The sequence below is a fragment of the Coregonus lavaretus genome (genome assembly GCF_964263955.1).
Source record: "Coregonus lavaretus genome assembly, chromosome: 14".
NCBI lineage: Eukaryota > Metazoa > Chordata > Actinopteri > Salmoniformes > Salmonidae > Coregonus > Coregonus lavaretus.
The window spans coordinates 17,444,346-17,464,995 of NC_140001.1; the positions used below are offsets into that span (position 1 = coordinate 17,444,346).

The 20,650-nt window shown below is 40.5% G+C and overlaps 1 protein-coding gene across 1 annotated transcript; it reads left to right on the top strand.

The window, feature by feature from the left end:
* The first annotated feature begins 1,525 nt into the window (after positions 1-1,525).
* Positions 1,526-18,096, top strand: scarb2a (scavenger receptor class B, member 2a). The gene is made up of 13 exons (XM_084177049.1): positions 1,526-2,041; positions 9,427-9,584; positions 9,966-10,113; positions 10,716-10,910; positions 11,760-11,851; positions 12,204-12,323; positions 12,822-13,000; positions 13,911-14,029; positions 14,289-14,362; positions 14,478-14,529; positions 14,752-14,904; positions 15,963-16,010; positions 16,336-18,096. The coding sequence occupies exons 1-13, from the start codon at positions 1,919-1,921 to the stop codon at positions 16,471-16,473; spliced, it is 1,599 nt and encodes a 532-aa protein (XP_084033175.1). The 5' UTR covers positions 1,526-1,918; the 3' UTR covers positions 16,474-18,096.
* Positions 18,097-20,650: the final 2,554 nt, after the last annotated feature.

Genomic DNA, 20,650 nt, shown 5'->3' on the forward strand with positions numbered 1-20,650 from the left:
TTGTTTTTTTGTCTTTGGAAATTGATCCGCGGGTGCGGGCCACCAGTTGCCCATCCCTGTTTTAGATCCTCTGTGTTCTTATCTTAAAGTGTTTTGACTTGCCTTATTTCATTTACTGCATTGATTTAAATAAGAGACACTATACAGTATAGACGTACTGTATATGTATCTAGGGCAATTCAGAAAGCTGATTGAGGACCTTATTACTGATGAATGTGTTTGTTTTTTATTACCGTGTTTTTCTTTCTTTCTGCTTGCATTTTGTATTTATATTGATGTGTGTATTTTCTTTAATTTATATAATTCAGATCTTATCTGTAAAAGAGACCTTGGTCTCAGTATGACTCCCTGATAAAATAAAGGTTAAATACAAAATAAATAAATTATTGGCACTAGTGTTTTTACAGGCAATAATCAGAGAAGCATTGCAATAGTAGCCTATCATTGTGCAAATTGAAGAAATGTAACAACATTTAAAAAGAAGGGAGAACCAGAGGAGAACTATTTGCTGAAGGTATAAATTATTTCAAGTATTGTGTCAGTACTTTCTCTATTTCCCTCGACCTTGGCTGGACTGGGTAGTCGGGGGAGATTTCCAGTCGGCTCTGTGAGTACATATGATGCAGTGCGAACGAATCACCCTGACAGTCCCCCTTTAAACGAGCCCCGCCCCAAAATCAGTCGATCAAATTCTGCATCGCACTCAACCTCGTCCGTCCAATCATAACCCACTAGGGGTGGTCTTAGGATGGTGGTCCGGGAAGCTGTTAGCCAATCAAGTGTCCTGCTCAGTGAACAAAAGGTCCACGTCAACTATCGTTGGTTCTCTGAATAAGACATTATTCATGTTCATGCTGGTTATTTAAAGGAGACATGACGACGATGATGAGGCGAGATAGCGGTATTTCATGTTGAGAAGTAACGGTCGGTGACTCCCAAACATGTATGAAGGCAGAATCATGTGTACATTCATTTAGCTAACTCATCACTTCAGATGCACTGTGTTTTTTAAAATGTTTTATAGTTATCCAATAGTATACCGCACACTGCTAAGAATAGGTGGCAGTAGTATAGCAGGGCTAGGCTACACGCCGCACTCTGTTTAGAAAGTTACTGTAACTTGCTAGCAGCAATCCTAGTGTGACATCACATTTGAATGAGCATGCGTTGCTAATTCATTCACAAGCCCTTTGTTAGCACATTCACGCGACGTTGTTAGCTCATTTTACGACACTGCTATCTCTTGAAATAATATTACTTGCACAGTTACATATGAAAGTGAATTGGTCTCTAATTACGTCAGAACCTCAAGTTTACTTTCAAATCTTTGCTTGGTTGAATGTATCCTAATATAAAACAGCGCTATGTAGCTAGATAAAATCAAGTGCAAATCGTAGTTATTTAGTTTGTGCCGTCTTTTGTTTATGGTGCTAAAAAGTTAAACAGTGACCTCAGCCACACTGAAAGCACGCTACACACCCACCGCCCAGCAAACACCAAAACGACGCTTTTCGCATGACCGAGTTCATTTGAATCTGGTGAGGGAGGGAGTGGAGGTCTGCCGCCCGTCCTCTGCACTGCGAGCTGCTATTTCTTCCGCTGCCTTCGAACAACACAGTCGATTCGCATTAGGGCACCGGCTGTATAGACAGAAGAACATTGTTTGTTCTATGACAGCACTAAGGAAACTACCAGTATTTCTTATTGTCGAAGAAAGTTTGCAAGTAGATGCATATCAACGAGCAATTTTGAAATTCGTCTAGTGAGGTTCGCTGTAGTGTAGGAGGCAAGGTGATAAGTACCGGCTACCTTTTGAGGAAAATAAACCCTAAAAGATCAGAACCTACAGTATTATCGTTAGTGTTACTTGGTAAGTAATTTCACATTTGCCAAATTAGTTTGATAGCTGGCTGGCATCATGACTCGGAGATCCTGTGTAATTTACGCTACTGGAATTGTCTGCGCCCACCTACTGATAGTGGGGATCGCCTTGGTTGTGGCTCAAGTCTTCCAAACAATGATTCACAACCGGCTAAAAAAGGTGAGTTGCAACTTTTTCCCACTTCAAACATGCATTTTATTGTCTGGTGGCTTTAACTTGTTAGTTGTGTTTGCACTGAACAGCAGACGGTGAGTCACATTTTCTATCGCTTGTCATTAGGTGATGTTCGATAGATAACGTTACAGCATTTGAGTTCACTCATTCTGCATCTCCAGTCATTCGCCCACCCAACATGGGTCAGTGCAGCATGCCATCCAATGTCGACAATTTACATGTGTGTGTTCTTTACCACCAACCATTTATGTTTTTTGTGGTAGGACCGCAACAATGTATCATGAATAAATCCGCAACATTGATTCAACCATCTTCAACAGTTCTGCAAGGCGTTCAGCATGTAAACTCAATGTATAGCCTGATTTGAATTTCACTGGCTGATTTACAATGCCAGGTATGTTCGTCACAGCGCGTGGAGGTAACATAATCATCACCACGGATTGGTGCACTCTAAGCAAGCAACCTGCGTTATTCCAACAATACAATTTACCCCACTCACTTCATTTGCTGAATTGTACTCAAAGCCAAGCTTTATTATACATAATGGTTGACAGATGAGTTGAAATACTGTGGACTGCTGCATCTTTATCTGCGGTCTATTAATCTTATTTACATATCTGTGTCACAATATCATTTATTGGGAATGGGATAAAAAAATTATTGGGTTTATCAGTCAGGGGTTGTAGTAGGGGTGGAATCTCGTCAGAGAAGGGTCTGGGGAGGTGCGTGCGCATGGCATGGATGGGGGAAGGGAGAGAGACGGTGAAGGCTGAGTCCTGCTCCCTTTTGAAATACTTGGCATTTCACTCTTCTCCCTCTTTGCTTACCAGGTTGAATACTACAATATTAATAATCCCCCCCAAAGATGTCTCGCATATGAACAGGTTCACTTTCTCTTTCTTAAAGTGCCATGCCCACCTCAGCAGAAATGTCAGACTGACAGTCATAGGATACAGACACACAAACATTATTTTTATTAGTTCTCTGCCACAGTTTCGTTGCTGCTGTTAAATTAATTTGGGTCTGGGTTTATTTGGGACATGGTGTCATCCTAGACCTAGAAAACATAACATCGTGAGAAAAAAATAATATATACAGTGAGGGAAAAAAGTATTTGACAAAGAAATGATCAGTCTATAATTATAATGGTAGGTTAATTTGAACAGTGAGAGACAGAATAACAACAAAAAAATCCAGAAAAACGCATGTCAAAAATGTTATAAATTGATTTGCATTTTAATGAGGGAAATAAGTATTTGACCCTCTCTCAATCAGAAAGATTTCTGGCTCCCAGGTGCCTTTTATACAGGTAACGAGCTGAGATTAGGAGCACACTCTTAAAGGGAGTGCTCCTAATATCAGTTTGTTACCTGTATAAAAGACACCTGTCCACAGAAGCAATCAATCAATCAGATTCCAAACTCTCCACCATGGCCAAGATCAAAGAGCTCTCCAAGGATGTCAGGGACAAGATTGTAGACCTACACAAGGCTGGAATGGGCTACAAGACCATCGCCAAGCAGCTTGGTAAGAAGGTGACAACAGTTGGTGCGATTATTCGCAAATGGAAGAAACACAAAATACCTGTCAATCTCCCTCTGCCTGGGGCTCCATGCAAGATCTCACCTTGTGGAGTTGCAATGATCATGAGAACGGTGAGGAATCAGCCCAGAACTACACAGGAGGATCTTGTCAATGATCTCAAGGCAGCTGGGACCATAGTCACGAAGAAAACAATTGGTAACCCACTACGCCGTGAAGGACTGAAATCCTGCAGCGCCCGCAAGGTCCCTCTGCTCAATAAAGCACATATACAGGGCCGTCTGAAGTTTGCCAATGAACATCTGAATGATTCAGAGGAGAACTGGGTGAAAGTGTTGTGGTCAGATGAGACCAAAATGGAGCTCTTTGGCATCAACTCAACTCGCCGTGTTTGGAGGAGGAGGAATGCTGCCTATGACCCCAAGAACACCATCCCCACCATCAAACATGGAGGTGGAAACATTATGCTTTGGGGGTGTTTTTCTGCTAAGGGGACAGGACAACTTCACCTCATCAAAGGGACGATGGACGGGGCCATGTACTGTCAAATCTTGGGTGAGAACCTCCTTCCCTCAGCCAGGGCATTGAAAATGGGTCGTGGATGGGTATTCCAGCATGACAATGACCCAAAACACACGGCCAAGGCAACAAAGGAGTGGCTCAAGAAGAAGCACATTAAGGTCCTGGAGTGGCCTAGCCAGTCTCCAGACCTTAATCCCATAGAAAATCTGTGGAGGGAGCTGAAGGTTCGAGTTGCCAAACGTCAGCCTCGAAACCTTAATGACTTGGAGAAGATCTGCAAAGAGGAGCGGAACAAAATCCCTCCTGAGATGTGTGCAAACCTGGTGGCCAACTACAAGAAACGTCTGACCTCTGTGATTGCCAACAAGGGTTTTGCCACCAAGTACTAAGTCATGTTTTGCAGAGAGGTCAAATACTTATTTCCCTCATTAAAATGCAAATCAATTTATAACATTTTAAAATGCGTTTTTCTGGATTTTTGTTGTTGTTATTCTGTCTCTCACTGTCCAAATAAACCTACCATTAAAATTATAGATTGATCATGTCTTTGTCAGTGGGAAAACGTAGAAAATCAGCAGGGGATCAAATACTTTTTTCCCTCACTGTATATTGTTAATGATGTCATTCAGCGTACCTATACTTTAAGTTAAATATAGTGCAGGAGTCTTATGTGGACATATTGCCGGTGGCTGAAAAGATAAAAGATAAATTAAGAATTCATGTCCATCCACAACTGTACCACTTCTATATCTAAAACGGATCTTAGAACTACTTTCCAGTAGCATACCTAGAATCTGACGGACTCCTTGGCCTGGAGGCAGGATTGTTTTTGCTCTGTGAGCATTCATCTGTTTCATTGTGGTTTCAGCCCTGGCCTGATCTAGGTCTAGAGGACTGCTCTGCCTGGAAAACACCACTCTTTATTGTCATCATGTAGACTGGAAAACTGCTTAAAAACATGGCTCTGAATAACATTTATTATGGTATTGAGAGAGGTTATCAAACCACAACACCCACAGATGTTTCAGGTCAGGTTTTCATTTATTTTTGAGTGAACCTGATCGTTATGTTTTAATGTCCTTACCACTCTTCATGTGACCCACCAGCTACAAAAATAGTGAGTTTGATTTGAGATAAGATTGATAAACCCTCAACCCTTTGTCCCTGCTTGCTTGTGAGATCAAGGTTTGAAGCATTTCTAAGAGATAAATGATGTAAACATGATCTATGGAAGCCTTTGAGACCTTTCTTTTTCAAGGGTGTTAAAAACAGGAATTCTTCTAATCTAGGCCTTGACTTTACCAAAAATTACAATGTTGCACAGAAACCGTCACTCTTGGGAATTGTATCCATTTGAAAGGGGCTCCATTTGATTTAGAAAAACAAAACAGACATCACTGATTGTGAAACTTGGTACCATAATGCTGAAGATGAGTCTGAATCACATGTTGGTGGTGTTTTTCTCTCTCACATTTCCTGTATGTAGTCAGTGTTTGGCTTTAAAGCTAGAATCCTTAGTTGCTACATACATTTGGATTTAGATTATTAATATATAACCTACCCATTGAGTCTTAAAAAATATACAGTGCATTCAGAAAGTATTCAGACTCCTTCACTTTTCCCACATTTTGTTACGTCACAACCTTATTCTGAAATGGATTAAATACAACAAGTTTACTCTTCAATCTATACACAATACCTCATAATGACAAAGTGAAAACAGGTTTTTAGAAATGTTTGCAAATGTATTAAAAATAAAAAACAGAAATACCTTATTAACATAAGTATTCAGACAGGGAGGTGACCAAGAACCCAATGGTCACTCTGACGGAGCTCCAGAGTTCCTCTGTGGAGATGGGAGAACCTTCCAGAAGGACAACCATCTCTGCAGCACTCCACCAATCAGGCCTTTATGGTAGAGTGGCCAGACGGAAGCCGGCACTCAGTAAAAGGCACATGAAAGCCCGCTCGGAGTTTGCCAAAAGGCACCTAAAGGACTCTCAGACCAAGATTCTCTGGTCTGATGAAACCAAGATTGAACTCTTTGGCCTGAGTGCCAAGTGTCACGTCTGGAGGAAACCTGGCACCATCCCTACGGTGAAACATGGTGGTGGTAGCATCATGCTGTGGGGATGTTTTTCAGTGGCAGGGACTGGGAGACTAGTCAGGTTCGAGGGAAAGATGAACGGCGCAAAGTGCAGAGATCCTTGATGAAAACCTGCTCCAGAGCGCTCAGCACCTCCGACTGGGGCGACGGTTCACCTTCCAACAGGACAACAAACCTAAGCACACAGCCAGGACAACACAGGAGTGGCTTCGGGACAAGTCTCTGAATGTCCTTGAGTGGCCAAGCCAGAGCCCGGACTTGAACCCGATCTAACATCTCTGGAGAGACCCTTAAATAGCTGTGCAGCGACGCTGCCCATCCAACCTGACAGAGCTTGAGAGGATCTACAGAGAAGAATGGGAGAAACTCCCCAAATAGAGGTGTGCCAAGCTTGTAGCGTCATACCTGAGAAGACTCGAGGCTGTAATCGCTGCCAAAGGTGCTTCAACAAAGTACTGAGTAAAGTGTCTGAATACTTATGTAAATGTGATATTTCAGGTTTTTTTTGTTTTATAAATTATCAAAAAAAAAAGGTTTTTGCTTTGTCATTATGGGGTATTGTGTGTAGATTGAGGGGACTTTTTTAAATACATTTTAGAATAAGGCTGTAACGTAAAAAGTCAAGGGGTCTGAATACTTTCCGAATGCACTGTAACTTATAAATGCCTCATGAGTTTAGTTCAGCTGTCATACCCCATCATAACCCAAAAGATAAGTTTATTTTACTCCGATATTCGTAAACAAACACGGTATACCCTCAAAACATGGGTAAAAGTATAATTTTAATGTCAAGGATGGTCAGTCCTTGCATCCATAGCTCTGTCTATGATTTTGAGAATGGTTACATTTCTCCAGGCCCATCCCTCAGCTTTTTACTAAAACAGGCGGAGTGACTGCTTTAATTGTTTCAACTGCGGATTCTGACTTTAAACGCAGCCAATACAACACACATGATTGGAATAGCTGGCTTAGTTTGGCTTGACTTTTTTCACAACTTTCAGGTGACTCAAATGATCTAGTAAAATAGAAGGGAAATGGCTTCTCAGCGATATCTTTATTCCATGCGAAGCGATATTTGACTCCACAGCATTCATACTTTGCTGTACAGAATGAAATGGGCTATTAAATTAGTTGATTCACATGTCTTGTGCTGGAAACAGCCTATTTCACTGCCTCAATATGACCACTCCAGTTATGTTGTTTAAAACTGACTAGAGTCTAAGTGAAGCAACAGGCTTCTGTTTTGCCCCAGAGGAGCATGCCCCCAGTTCAATGCTCTAGCTAGTGAGTGGTGACCTTTGGCCAAGTTGTGTAGTGTGTTTGTCAGAATGTGTGTATGAGCCAAAATTATTGTCCGATCATTTAGGGCTTCGTAGGAAGTATGTACCCAGTTTCCCCTATATTCATTTAGTAGCGGTGGCTTAATTCTTGCTACCAAATATGATTTACTTTTTTTATACATATTTCTTCAGAGACTCGCTTTTGAAATGGGATAGTCCTTTGGCTCAATGACTGGAAAACACTGAAAAATCAAGTCTGGACGTGAAACAAGAGTTTGTGCATCCTTGTTGAGCCACACCTTAAAAGCAACAGCCTCTCTCAATCACTGAGTTTTGCTGAGCTTCTCTGAGACCTCAAGATGAGTGTGTGAGCTGTGTGAACGGTAAAGGCCTTTCTTTCATGTACACCTCACTTTACTCGGGGGACAGAGAAAGCAATCAGTAACCCCTTATGTAAAGGAGGGGGGGGGGGGGGTGAGACATTTCTCACTTGAAGTTAGAAATACCCTCTTGAATGGATTTTTTTGTTGTTGTAGTTACCGATTTCTCTATACAGTAGGCGTACATCACTTACCCGTATCTTATGGATCAACCGACATTCTCTTTTTAGATTTGACAACCATGTTCCAGCATGCCATGTTGAATGTCACATTACAGTTGAATTACTCAGGTCTCAGAGCATTTCGTGTTATCTGAGACACTCAATTTAGTATGAGATGTTACATTTCATATGGTATGTATTAATTTGTGGATGTCCATCATCCATTTCGTATGATATGTTAGAAATTACAATTCGTATGATATCTTCCAAATTCCAATTCTTACGTTACGAATTTGCAAAACATATGATATACTACGAATTCCAATTTGTTGTGGCTAATGTTAGCTAGCTGGCTAACGTTAGCTAGGCTAGGGCTTAGGGAGAAGGGTTAGCTAACATGCTAAGTAGTTGCAAAGTAGATAAAAAGTAGTAAGTAGTTGAAAAGTTGTTAATTAGCTAAAATGCTAAAGTTGTCCGTGATGAGATTCGAAAGCGCAACCTTTGGGTTGCTAGACATTTGCGTTATACGGCCACCCATCCTCCTGTCTTATGTAACCATACCAAACGTAACATATACTAATTTGAGTGTACTATGTTACGTCTAGTCTGAGACCAGGCCGTGTTGAAGCTATGGTCTTTCTAGTCAAGCATTTGTAATGTTGGCTAATGTTACACATGATTGACACTGATAGTGTTTAAAATGCTGTGGAATTGTGGTGGACTTTTTCTATCTGATCATTGCCACGTTTAAAAAAACAGGACAAATTTAGTCCCACATGAATTTCTGTGGTCTGAGAGACTTATCTGAACAGATTTAACCACTTTCCTGTATTCAAATGATGACCAATAGGACAGTGATACTACTCCATATTGTTTATTCAAACTGTCATGCTCCCATTTGGTGGGCAGTAATTTAGGCTTTTTGATGATTGTCCTGAGAAAAATGCAAACATCCCTTGAGCAGCCTGCTGTGGTTCGACCGAGCCTCCTCCTTTGCTCTTTTCACTCAGGTTTTCTGCTTGTTCTGATGGTTATTCACCTGCGAAGGAGTTTTCCCCTTTACCCTGTGGTTTTGGTGTGCTGGCATTGGGTCCTCGCTACATTAATTGCAGTTTGTGCTCTCTCCTGGTATAACCTGAAAAGGATTGTTGATGGGTAATGCTGCCGGAATCAAAAATGAAATGGCTTTTGAAAGCCAAAATATCTTTAGTTTAGAGATTAATGAGAACTGTTTCAAATAGCTTTTTAGGCCAGCGCTCCTTCTATCCCTCAGAAATATACTACCCTAAACAGATTACACTTGGAGAGATCATTTGTTGTTTTGGACCGTCCTTAATCATTAACTGTAATTCTCTATTACAATTTATTTTATTTTTAGGAATTGACTTTGACAGAGGCAAGCCAAGTATTTGAGTCGTGGAAAAACCCGCCTCCTCCAGTCTACATGGAGTATTACTTCTTCAATGTGACCAACCCAGAAGTGTTCTTAGCAGGGGGCAAGGCAGCGGTCACCCAGATTGGACCTTACACTTACAGGTAGGTTGACAACACACTCACTGCTCTCCTTTGAAATTAGGAGGCCTCAGTTCACACAGGGCTGACTCTTAGCTTGAGATCCACAATCATAACTTTGACTTAAGTGGAAATCATGTATCGATGCCAATGGAAGGTTTTTGCAAATGTTTGTGTTGCATGTGCGCATCTCAAGTTAAGATTCGGCCAACAATGTATTTATTTTATGATCTGTTCTTTTGATCATGGGAAGCTGGTGATGCAGGTCTTGGGAAAGTAATATTGACTGAAAGCTGTTCCATGCTGCTGAACCTGCTGATGGACTTGTTTGAACTCGTTCACATGGGGATGAAAGACATCTGTGTGGACCAACTTAATCCTCCTACCCACATCTTTCCATAACAGGGAATACAGACCCAGGGAAAATGTGACTTTCCTTGAAAATGGAACCAAGGTTTATGCCCTGAATCCCAAAAGCTTTGTCTTCGTCCCAGAGAAGTCCCGGGGTAATCCAGAGGTTGACATTCTGAGGACAGTCAACATCCCAGCTGTGGTGAGTTAGTGTGTGTTTCTCTCAGCCTCTACTTGTTACATCTACATTTGGTATACTTGTACAGGCTTCGTTTATACACTGTATCTTAGCTGCCATGGACACGTTGTATCTGCAATATAGTGTGTTATAAACTGTGGTGCAACACAGTTCTTAGAGTACTTAGAAACATGAGGATGTGAATTATTCCACAAGTGTATCCTCTTCTGTTTTGGTCAAGTTTAACCTTTTGAGAGTCGCCATTTTGGTCAAATGTAACCTTTCTTGAGTCACAGTATAACCACTGTAACCCTGTATTGGCATTCCTTTACTGCATCGTTCCAGTAGACTTTCCAAGCATTATGCTAAATGCTGTAGTATGACATCTTGGTGACTTGTTCCTACCAACTTGTTACTTTATAGCAGACACTTTCATGGACGTAATCCAATTTCCATTGATGAGAACCAAACCAGATTCTAGACAACAACAAAAGCTATAGACTTAGAAACTTTGTTTATAATTGTGTTGCATAGTGCCATTTTGTTACTAGTAGAATTTGTGTGGTATGGTGCAATGTGCGCTCTAACCCCTTCTCTCTCTGTTTCCTCTCCCTCTCCCTGGACAGGCGGTGATGAGCGAGCTGAACTCCTACTCCTTCCTGCTGCGCACCTTTGTCTCCATGTATATGAACTCCATCGGCGTGGAAATCTTCATGACCCGCACCGTCCACGAGGTGCTGTGGGGCTTCAAGGACCCTCTGCTTACCAAAATCCACAGCATTAGGCCAGAGGTGGACGAGATGTTTGGACTGATGTGGAAGGTAGGCACTGTTTGTTTAGTGAAAACCTTGAAATATGCTTAATCAGATTACACTTCTGAACTGGTCCTTGCTAATACACTCATTCACAAAAGTTATAACCTTAGCTAATGGCCATCTTGAAATTTGTGATTTAATCTAAAGTTGTGAAATTGCAATAGAAATCCTTTAGTCATCGAACCAGTAGGTGGTTGGGAGAGACTGGGAGGAGGTCTCGTGGTGTCATCACGTGATGAGTGAAAATGACAATATTCTGATGAAGCTGCTTACTTTCCGTTTTTCTGGGAGACTCGTGTCTGCTTTGGAGACTCACGTCTGCTATTCTGCCTCACGTAATAACAATGCAAACAGTTTGCTCAGGTTCAACAAACCAGTTAATGGTGCATTATTTGGAACCCCCCCGAAAAAACTAGACGTTGGATAGAATTTTACCTAAATTGTAAAATCTCAACTGCCAAAGCATTTATGTGGAAGGGAGCATTTGTGTCAGCCGTTTTGGTCAACTACAGCCTCTTACTGCTGTCTATAAAACTGTGATGTGAGAAGGAAAAACAGAACAGGATAGGCAGGCTACAGTAATGCCTTGACATTTTTATTTGAGCCTCTATAGCACAATATCCCCCGTCAGTACATTTCCAACAACAACAACCAGACACTTTAAACACTGAAATGCCTTCCCAAATGACTGTTTTTAACAGCATCGGGGGAAGATGTTCTAACTTTACCTCTGCTTATCAAGAGCCCATGTGGCTGTTTCTGATTCTGTACCTGTTCACTGTTCCCCTGGTCGTTGGATGTATTCCTTTTGATATGACAGTCTAACTGAACTATTGTCTCTCTCTCTTCTCCTAGAAAAATGGAACTCACGAAGGAGAGTTTGTGTTCCTGACTGGTGAACGGGACTACATGGAATATGGCAGAATAGACACATGGAAGGGGTTGACGTAAGGACCTTCTGTTTCCCACCTTCATGTTGTTGTAGTTAATGGCTCTCAAAAAACATTTCTCATGTCAGCATTTTGCTTTTTGGTCCTTGCCCTTCGACATTGGGTTTAGTCATTGAACGTGAATGAATTGGGATCTGTCCAAATCAAGTATTCAAAGTCCAAGGATAAACACATTTGATCCCTGTCATGACAGAGCAGATTGCAAAATCGTATATTTAAATATCAGAAATAGAAAACCGCTTCCAGGCATTTTAAATGGAATCAGTATTTGGCCTGCCACATTATTTTGTAATAACCTTGTGTAAACGAAAGCTTCCTCTTGATGTGTAACATATCCTGTGCCTTTCAGTGAAATGTCATGGTGGTCCTCTAACCAGAGCAACATGATCAATGGGACGGACGGCAGTGTGTTCCACCCTCTGTTGTCCAGGAAGGAGCTGCTGTACATCTTTGCTGCTGACCTCTGCAGGTACGTCAGTCATATCTCCAAATCTGTATTGTCTGTAGTTTATTATTTGTTTACAGTCAAAGCAGCCAGTACAGAGTAGGGTGGCGGATTAGGTGACAGCCAAGAATTCTCGAAACAACTGACTCATATCCGTATCGGACTGATAAACCACTGTAGAAGACGCCACACCCTGGTCATGGTAAACAGGTGTGAGCTGAGCATGTTCCAACCAACACCATGATGCGTGAGGAGAAACTGGAGAAGAGGCACATAATATAAAAAGGAAGCTTTGACTCAATCAAGACCGTTGTACTTTGTCTTCTCATATTTACCCAATGTTCCACACAGTAGGTGACACATTTGTGACCACATACCTCACAATCTCCTCAGCAAAATTACATGTGTAGAACTGAATTAAGAATTCCAAAATCCTGCCGTAAGTTTTGTGAACTAATGAGAAACTCTTACTATACATCTTGTCTGTCCTTCTCCTTATTCCTACCTGCCTCTGTGGTTTAGGTCGATCCATCTGGGTTATGTTGAGGATGTGGAAGTGAAGGGCATCCCAGCCTACCGTTTCGCCCCGCCACACGACGTCCTGCAGAGTCCTGAGGAGAACCCCACTAACGCCGGCTTCTGTGTGCCAGCTGGGGACTGCCTTGGCACCGGGGTGCTAAAAGTCAGTGTTTGCCGAGAAGGTAAGAGATGGTTCATCACACTGTCGCAACCCTGGTTGGCATAACATTGCATGTGCCCCACATACCCAAGGTTTGTTTTGACTAACCCCATAACCTATTTTTTTGATTGATTTAAAAATAATAACCCAATCAATCTAGTTCTAGCTGCAATCCAAGGTCCAATAGATATCAGAAATTCCCATGTTTGAGTGTCCAGATTTCACAGTAGTGTAAATGGTAAATGATTAACTCTGGATGAGGGCTATAAAACACTTGAATTCCCTGCAGTGCTGTGAACCTGAGGATAAGGCATATCTCTAAACGGTTTCCCCTCATAAAACAATCCATGTACAAACACATGGCATATAAATGCACTACTGTAACCCTTAAGTCTCGTGAGTGAAGTAGATGTATTTTTAAGTCCTATGTGTGTTAAGAAACATCCACTTTCGCAGTGGTGCAGAGAAAGTTCAACGATCTGGGCAAAGTTATTCCTCCAGTTATTAACTCACTCACTGGAACACATTACATTGTGTCTCTATGAGTAGTACCGTGTGGAACTTCATAATGGTCATTCTGACTTCAAAGGAATCGTTTTTGTCCTGGGTTGTAAAAACCGTCCATAATGTCACTGTCTGTTTATCAGAACATATCTGGTACAGGCAGCCTTTCCAATGGCAAGGAAGGAACTCGACACATTTTTGCTATCTGTTCCGCTATCTCCATGCCTGGGTTATAATACCAGATAGCAAACGTTATCAATCTCTCGCTTTTGTCTTTGATGTTTCCTTTTTAGAGCCCCAATATCCAAACATTTACTTTGTTTTGCCTAATCCTCTCTGATAGTAGTCCAGGATAAGAACATAGGTTACTTGTGGTGTTTTATCTCTTAAATCATTTTTCTTTCCCATCTCCTTCCTCTTGTCTATAGGTGCACCTATCGTGGTGTCGTTCCCCCACTTTTATCAGGCAGATGACAAGTACATTAATGCTGTTGAAGGACTGCACCCCAACAAGGAGGAGCATGAGACTTACCTTGACCTTAACCCGGTATGAACAAACATTTAACTACATTTATATAGTGATAATTCCAATATGCGGGATCAGTTATGGGCCCTATACTCTTACATAGTGTCATTCTGAGTATAAGTATACTGTATTTAATAGCTATATTACATTTTGTATGTGTTTATGCAGTACCAGTGGAATATAAACATTTGCTGCCTCCATATTATAAAGGGCAAGTTTTAACTGAATTAGTTTCTATTCCTTCATTTTAAAGCGTTTGATTTTTTTCGTTATTTTTTAGACCACTGGGGTTCCCATCCGTGCCTGCAAGAGAGCCCAGCTCAATATAATTTTGAACAGAATTCCAGGCTTCCCGTAAGTATAACAATCTGAACAGTTAGCCAAACTGACCTTTTTCTCTCAATTGGTATTAGGGATGAGAAGGCCTATTGTTGAACCTCAAGTACGCACTTCATTTTCTCTTCCGCAGCAAAACCAAACATCTAAACGAGACCATTTTCCCCATCATGTTTGTCAATGAGGTAAGACTCATCTCCTCCCTTTCTCACTCTCAAATGTATTTTGTGAAATTCAATCAGCCTCACGTGCAGCCTAGAAATGTCAAATGAAGTTGTATTAGACAAAAATCTAGATATTTAGCTAGAGAGAACCCTTTAGTCTATTATTAAGAAATGGTAATAACAACAGTTAATAACATAGTAAAGACAGGTTAATAACCTTAGTGACCCACCCAATTCCCCCAGACGGCTACTATCGACGATGACTCTGCTGCCCAGATGAGGACCCTGCTACTCATCGTGACTCTGGTGTCCAACTTCCCTCTGCTCATCGTGGGCATGGGCGCCATCCTGCTCATTGTCCTAGTCATCTTGGTCTGCAGGTCTCGCCAGAAGAAGGTAAGACCTGTACTCTACCCCTGCACTTACTCCCAGGAGACGCAAACAATTTTTATTTGTTGCAAAAAATCAATAATATTCATAAGCTTCTCTAAAATAGTGTAAATTCTGCACTTCACTCACAATATGTCAGTTGTTGTCAAGGAGGTTATAAGTGATTAGTCTTTAATGGTGTAATGACACAACAAAGGTTTTATGTTAGCTTTGACAGTGTTCTTCGATGTTAGATCTGTTTATATACCATTTATTCTTCTGTATTAACATCACTGGTCTGGTGTCTTGAGTTATCCTCCAACTCCTTGCATGTTAAGTTAACACAGTGCATGATGAACCTCACATAGTCAACATGTGCTGCCTTCTGTAATCTCTGTATGAAATTATATTGCTTCTGGCCTTTCTAACAATTTGAAATCACTGAGGTCAAAACAGGAAATATATATCTTAATTTAGCAGTCCCCGTTGGCAGACAGACCGTCACAATGATGACAGTGTATAGTCTACAGTACCGTACAGGCCAGAGTCCTGTAGGATAGCCAGGGGACTTTCAACACTTATCTGTGTTTGTCTAGGTTAGTCCCTCTGACCCCGTGTGCATGACCCCATTCCCCACCCATCAGTTGTGACTCAGATATGGGTTATCAGAACTTTACATGTTACAGCTTGAAATATCAAATAAAGCTAGAATCCTTAATTCAAACAATAACAGCTGTCACCCCAAGCTGAGGGATTGGAAAAATGTAACCACTGACAGAACCACCAGACATGGATGCAAGGACTGACCATCCATGATATAAAAATAGTTTTAACCATGTTTTTAGGCTTTAGTGTTTGTTTACATTTACATTGTTTACAAACATTGGAGTAAAACAAGCTTGTATTTTGGGTTCTGATGGGGTAAGACTGTTGAAATAAGCTCATGAGTCATAAGTTACATTTTCTAAAATCAATGAGTTTATATCATTCATTTATAAGACCAGAATTCCAGCTTTGAAGAACTGTATAGTTACCGTGTTATGATTAAAGTGTTCTGTAACCCCCCTTTTTCCTTTCTGTTTTAGAATGAAGTAAAACGTATTGATTTTACTGAAGCTTTTCATTCTTTTACTGTAAGTCTTCATTTGCCTCGTTTGCTATTTTCGTTCAGTTATTTGCAATTCTTGCTTATTGCTTATCATTTTCAAATGTAATATCTTTAGGTATAATATATACATATTTATTTTAAATTCCTGCTTCATAGTGGTATTTCTTCATTAAGTTAAAGAATTTTGAGTCAGGTGGTTTTGTGCACTGACATTAATGAATGATTTATCCACAATTAGTTTATTATATACCGTTGCATTTCCAATTTAGTTGTAAATATATAGAAATGTTGTTTTCATGGTAGAATTCTGCTTTGTCATTTACAAAATGTCCTCCCCTTTCCCTCTTCAGACTGCAAAAGATGAAACGGCCTACACTCAAGTCAGCGACAAACCAGAGGTTGAACCATCAGAAAACAACTATACCAGCCAGCCAATGAGGAACGGCTCCTACATTGCCATGTCTCCCGTGGAGGCTCAGAAGTGTTGATGCAGGCTGCATTGTGTGGAGAGGGTCAGGCGGAGCAGCTTGGGCGTGGTATTATAACCAAGGCGGGGTTTCGCAGTGCGGCCAGGGTCTTTCACTTTTGGGGAACAACCCCAATAAATGTCCATGTCTATCAAGATGTTGCTCCTCTTCTCAATGACGCTCTTGACTATCCTACTATCCTGCTGAGCATGGCCTTTCTGCCTGCCATAGTGCAAAACAACAACTCCTGTCTACTATTACTACTACTGTCACTTCTGTCTGTTCTGTTGGGCTCAGTGCTGGGTTCATGAAGGAACACCTGGACAACCAGGACATAAGCTGTTTTGAGTATTTTCTGCTCTTTGAGGGAATAAGTATCAAATTAGGCAGTATTTTCACTGATCAATAACAACCACTGAGCAGCCTCTATCAGCCTTACACTGACGGATGGGTAGTATTCACCTGATTAATGAAGACTAGAGGGTCCTGAAACATTTCTTTGTATCAGTGTTTGTGAGGTCACCTCCAAAACAAGCCAACAGATTAAAACATTTGGTCGTTTTCCCTCCCTCCCTGTGAATTTTCACTGACTCAGACTATAAGTGGTTTTGCTAATAAAACTGTACTTATTTAGCATATCCTTTTTGTAGAAAAAAGAAATGGACTATTTATAGCATATTTTGTCTTTTCCTGGGATGAATCCGTCAGTGCACACACCCAAGTTATCAAATAGAATGTGTGACAGTTTGTGTGTGCATGTCTTACCATGCAGTATCCTGTTTTCATTGGGCTATGGGTGACTCTTTTTCTTGATGCATGCTCAGTGTAGTATGACAACTGAGATACTAGACATTTAGAAAAAAAAATCCTTTCCCTTCACCTTTTTCTCCAACACTAGTTTAAGACAGAATCTTTTGAAACCTTGACATTTCCTCAGATAAGGCATTAGTAAATAGCTGCTTTCCCATTAAGGATTGTTTGGGGATGTTACCTATAGCCAAATTAGATATGCCCTAAGCTTTCATCTCATATTCAAATTGTAAGAGAAAAAAAACATACCCACAAAACTTACAAAGGAGACCTTAACCTACTTTCTGTCTTACAATTTTCAGTGTGTTTCTTTGTTGATATGGTAAAAAGCTGCATATCTTAGTAGTTGTACATATGTAATGGGGAAATGTCTGGCTACCGCTGACCTAATCCAGCAAGTAGTCACAATTTTTTAACATCAGTGTCGACCCACTTTGTGTGTCTGCATCGATACTTAGAAAGCACAATTTGGATTGCTAGTACAGTCCTTATAACAAGGTGACCAGGTTTTCACATAAAGACGAAACCCTGTTAGAAACACAGACGGGTGTGCTGTAAAGAAACCACAGGTGAATTGTAGAATAAACAGTTGTGCCCTGCGCACCGCTTCTGTTGTGCATGTTATGTCGAACAGAGTCAACTGGCTTGCCAAGGAGCTGTAGGTATTCAGACAAATGTGGCACTTCAATCACTCTCTGTCTGATATTTTGATATGTTTTTGGGCTGTCATTGGTCACTAGTCTCTGTGTTGTGTCAAGCCTTTTGGCAGTTGCTTCTGGAAAAAATGAACTAAGGCCATAATACTGTCAACTTGAAAATTCCTGCACTTTCCCCAAAAAAAGAAAACGTGCCCTGTATTTTGGGGTTGTGTTATGTAAAATGCAAGGGTCCTTCTGTGCATTTCAGTAGTTTGCCCCAGGGGTGTTTTTCAATGTGGCTCCTGAGGTGTTATTCTAGTTGGACACTTTGCCTTTGTTACTTGCTTTTCAGTACATTGATATTATTATTTTTTTGTATCTATTATTGCTGCTAATAATTGCATTAACCTATGGACTTGTATTTTTCTATGGATGAGCCATCCATGCTCATATATTCTGTTTAAGGTTGTTCCAACAGAAACCAGTATCATCTCTTTTGAATTGCTATGTCTGGTCTCTGAAGCAAGTCTTTAAATGTTGAAGAATATTTGAGCAGGATTCAATGCCCAAAGCTTGCTGTCATTTACTGGAATTAACAGATAACTAAAGATCGCAACATTGTAACATCATATATCATGTTTTTTTAACCACTTCTGTTAACTGATGATGATTCGATCTGTTGTCATTGTGGCTGAGGAATTGTCCATATTAGGATGATTTAGATATTTGTAATACTTGTTTCTGTGGGTGATTTATAGATGGGGTTTGTAAAACTGGAAACTATGTCTGTGGATTTCTAGATGGATGCCCTAGTAAACAACGTTTTTTTTTTTTTTTTTTTTTTCATGCATGATTTTGGTTGTGCAATTAAGGACGTCTGTCAGACATGGCTTTGGGGATATACTCTGAAACTTTGGTCCTGGTTATATTATATATCAAGGACCTATAAACAGTAGGCCTTTTCGGCTCCATCTATATACAAGCAATCATGGCCGTGTGCAATTATTGCTGTACTTGTTTAATCATCACAGTATATCTTACCATCCTTATTGACTTGAATCTAGAAGACCTTAAACCTGAGAACCGTGTGTGTTGTGTGCGCTTAACGGTGCGCGCGCACACACACACACACACACCTGAGCCAACACTTACCACTATCTGACTGACTAGTCCCATTCACCTTTTGTACCCAATCATTCAAGTCCATTCGCTCCCCTGTGCTTGACCAAAGATAACCTACATAGATCTGTTCCAGCTTGTGTTTACTATCCTCAGAGATAACGGTTGTGCCACCACCGCCTGCCTACCTTCTACACTATGGCTGCGTCTGTAATTGCACCCTATATCTTATACTGCACACTACTTTTGACCAGGGCCCACAGGCTCTGGTCAAAGGTAGTGCACTGTATAGGGAATACGTTGCTGTTTTGGATGCACGCCATCTAAAACAGTGCCAGGAACCAAGTGCAGTATATTTACAAAATTGTTTGAGTCGTGCTTCTCCCATCAAGGCCAAAACGTGGTTTTTACAATTCGATAAGGATGATTAATATCAAGCGAACTTCAAAGGGTTAGAATGCAGCTCTAATGTGCAAATAAAAAATGGAGTTATGTATTGACACAGCAATACAAGGTTATGTAAAAATAAATGTTTTTTAATCGGACACTTTATGTATCCATATGTTCTCTTTGTTTTCTGAATACGTTTTTAAAAAATGGTGGTCGTGTTTCATTTCTAAGTACAGTTTATTTTGTAATATTCAACTGGGGTCATCGCACACATTTCAGTTTGTATTATGACATTTTTCCGTCTCACAGAAAAATACATATTGTAAAGATGGTTCATAATGTGAGATATTGATCCGTCAGTGAGAGTAGCAAAGCCCCCAAATGTTCTGAGAGAATTCCTTGATGGTTGTGAATGTGTGTGTGCGTAGGATGATAAGCTTATGTAGACCTATTTTTGTGGAGCTAATGCACAGTTTTGTCAAACTGGAGTGATTTAATTGGAAGGCTGACTATCTGTATACATGTGTAGGGAGATTGCCTTAGTGCCAGGACAGGCACAAGGGAAGTGTACATGCAATCTAACCCATAGATGAATGAAGCCCTCCTTCAGGGAAGAAGGCTAGTGCCATACATCCTTTATTTCATTAATTTACTTCAAGTTACCTATTTGTTTTAAGCAGTGTAGCAACTGTATAATGTTCACATGTCATTGCGTGTAAGTTTCTCAGTCACCAACTAACATGCATTTCAAGTTACTTCTGAGATATTTATCTTTTTTTGCTGCTGAAAATGACAATCGTCATGTTGGGTGCAAAACTATTTCAAAAGTAATATCCTTTTATTTTTAGTTTAATAATTTACACGGCACAAATGTTTATACAATGCTTTTTGTAAACATTTTTAGTGTATTTGCAAAAAAAAATAAAGTTGCAATGAATGCAAACAACAGTTGATTACTTTCTTTTTTCAGTCTTGCTTGCTTTTAATATACCTATAAATACTACTTTTGAATACATTGAGACCGTAGTAGTTTAACATATATATTATTTTCTGCTTGTGGTATTTGTTGGTGCCTTCACATACACTACATGACCAAAAGTATGTGGACACCTGCTCGTCGAACATCTCATTCCAAAATCATGGGCATTAATATGGAGTTGGTCCCCCCTTTGCTGCTATAACAGCCTCCACTCTTCTGGGAAGGCTTTCCAGGAGATGTCTGAACATTGCTGCGGCGACTT

Coding starts and splice junctions, on each gene's coding strand:
- scarb2a (XM_084177049.1), top strand. CDS start 1,919: ATGACTCGGAGATCCTGTGTAATTTACGCTACTGGAATTGTCTGCGCC. Junction 9,585..9,965: donor ATTGGACCTTACACTTACAG/GTAGGTTGACAA, acceptor TTTCCATAACAG/GGAATACAGACCCAGGGAAA. Junction 14,530..14,751: donor CCATCATGTTTGTCAATGAG/GTAAGACTCATC, acceptor CAATTCCCCCAG/ACGGCTACTATCGACGATGA.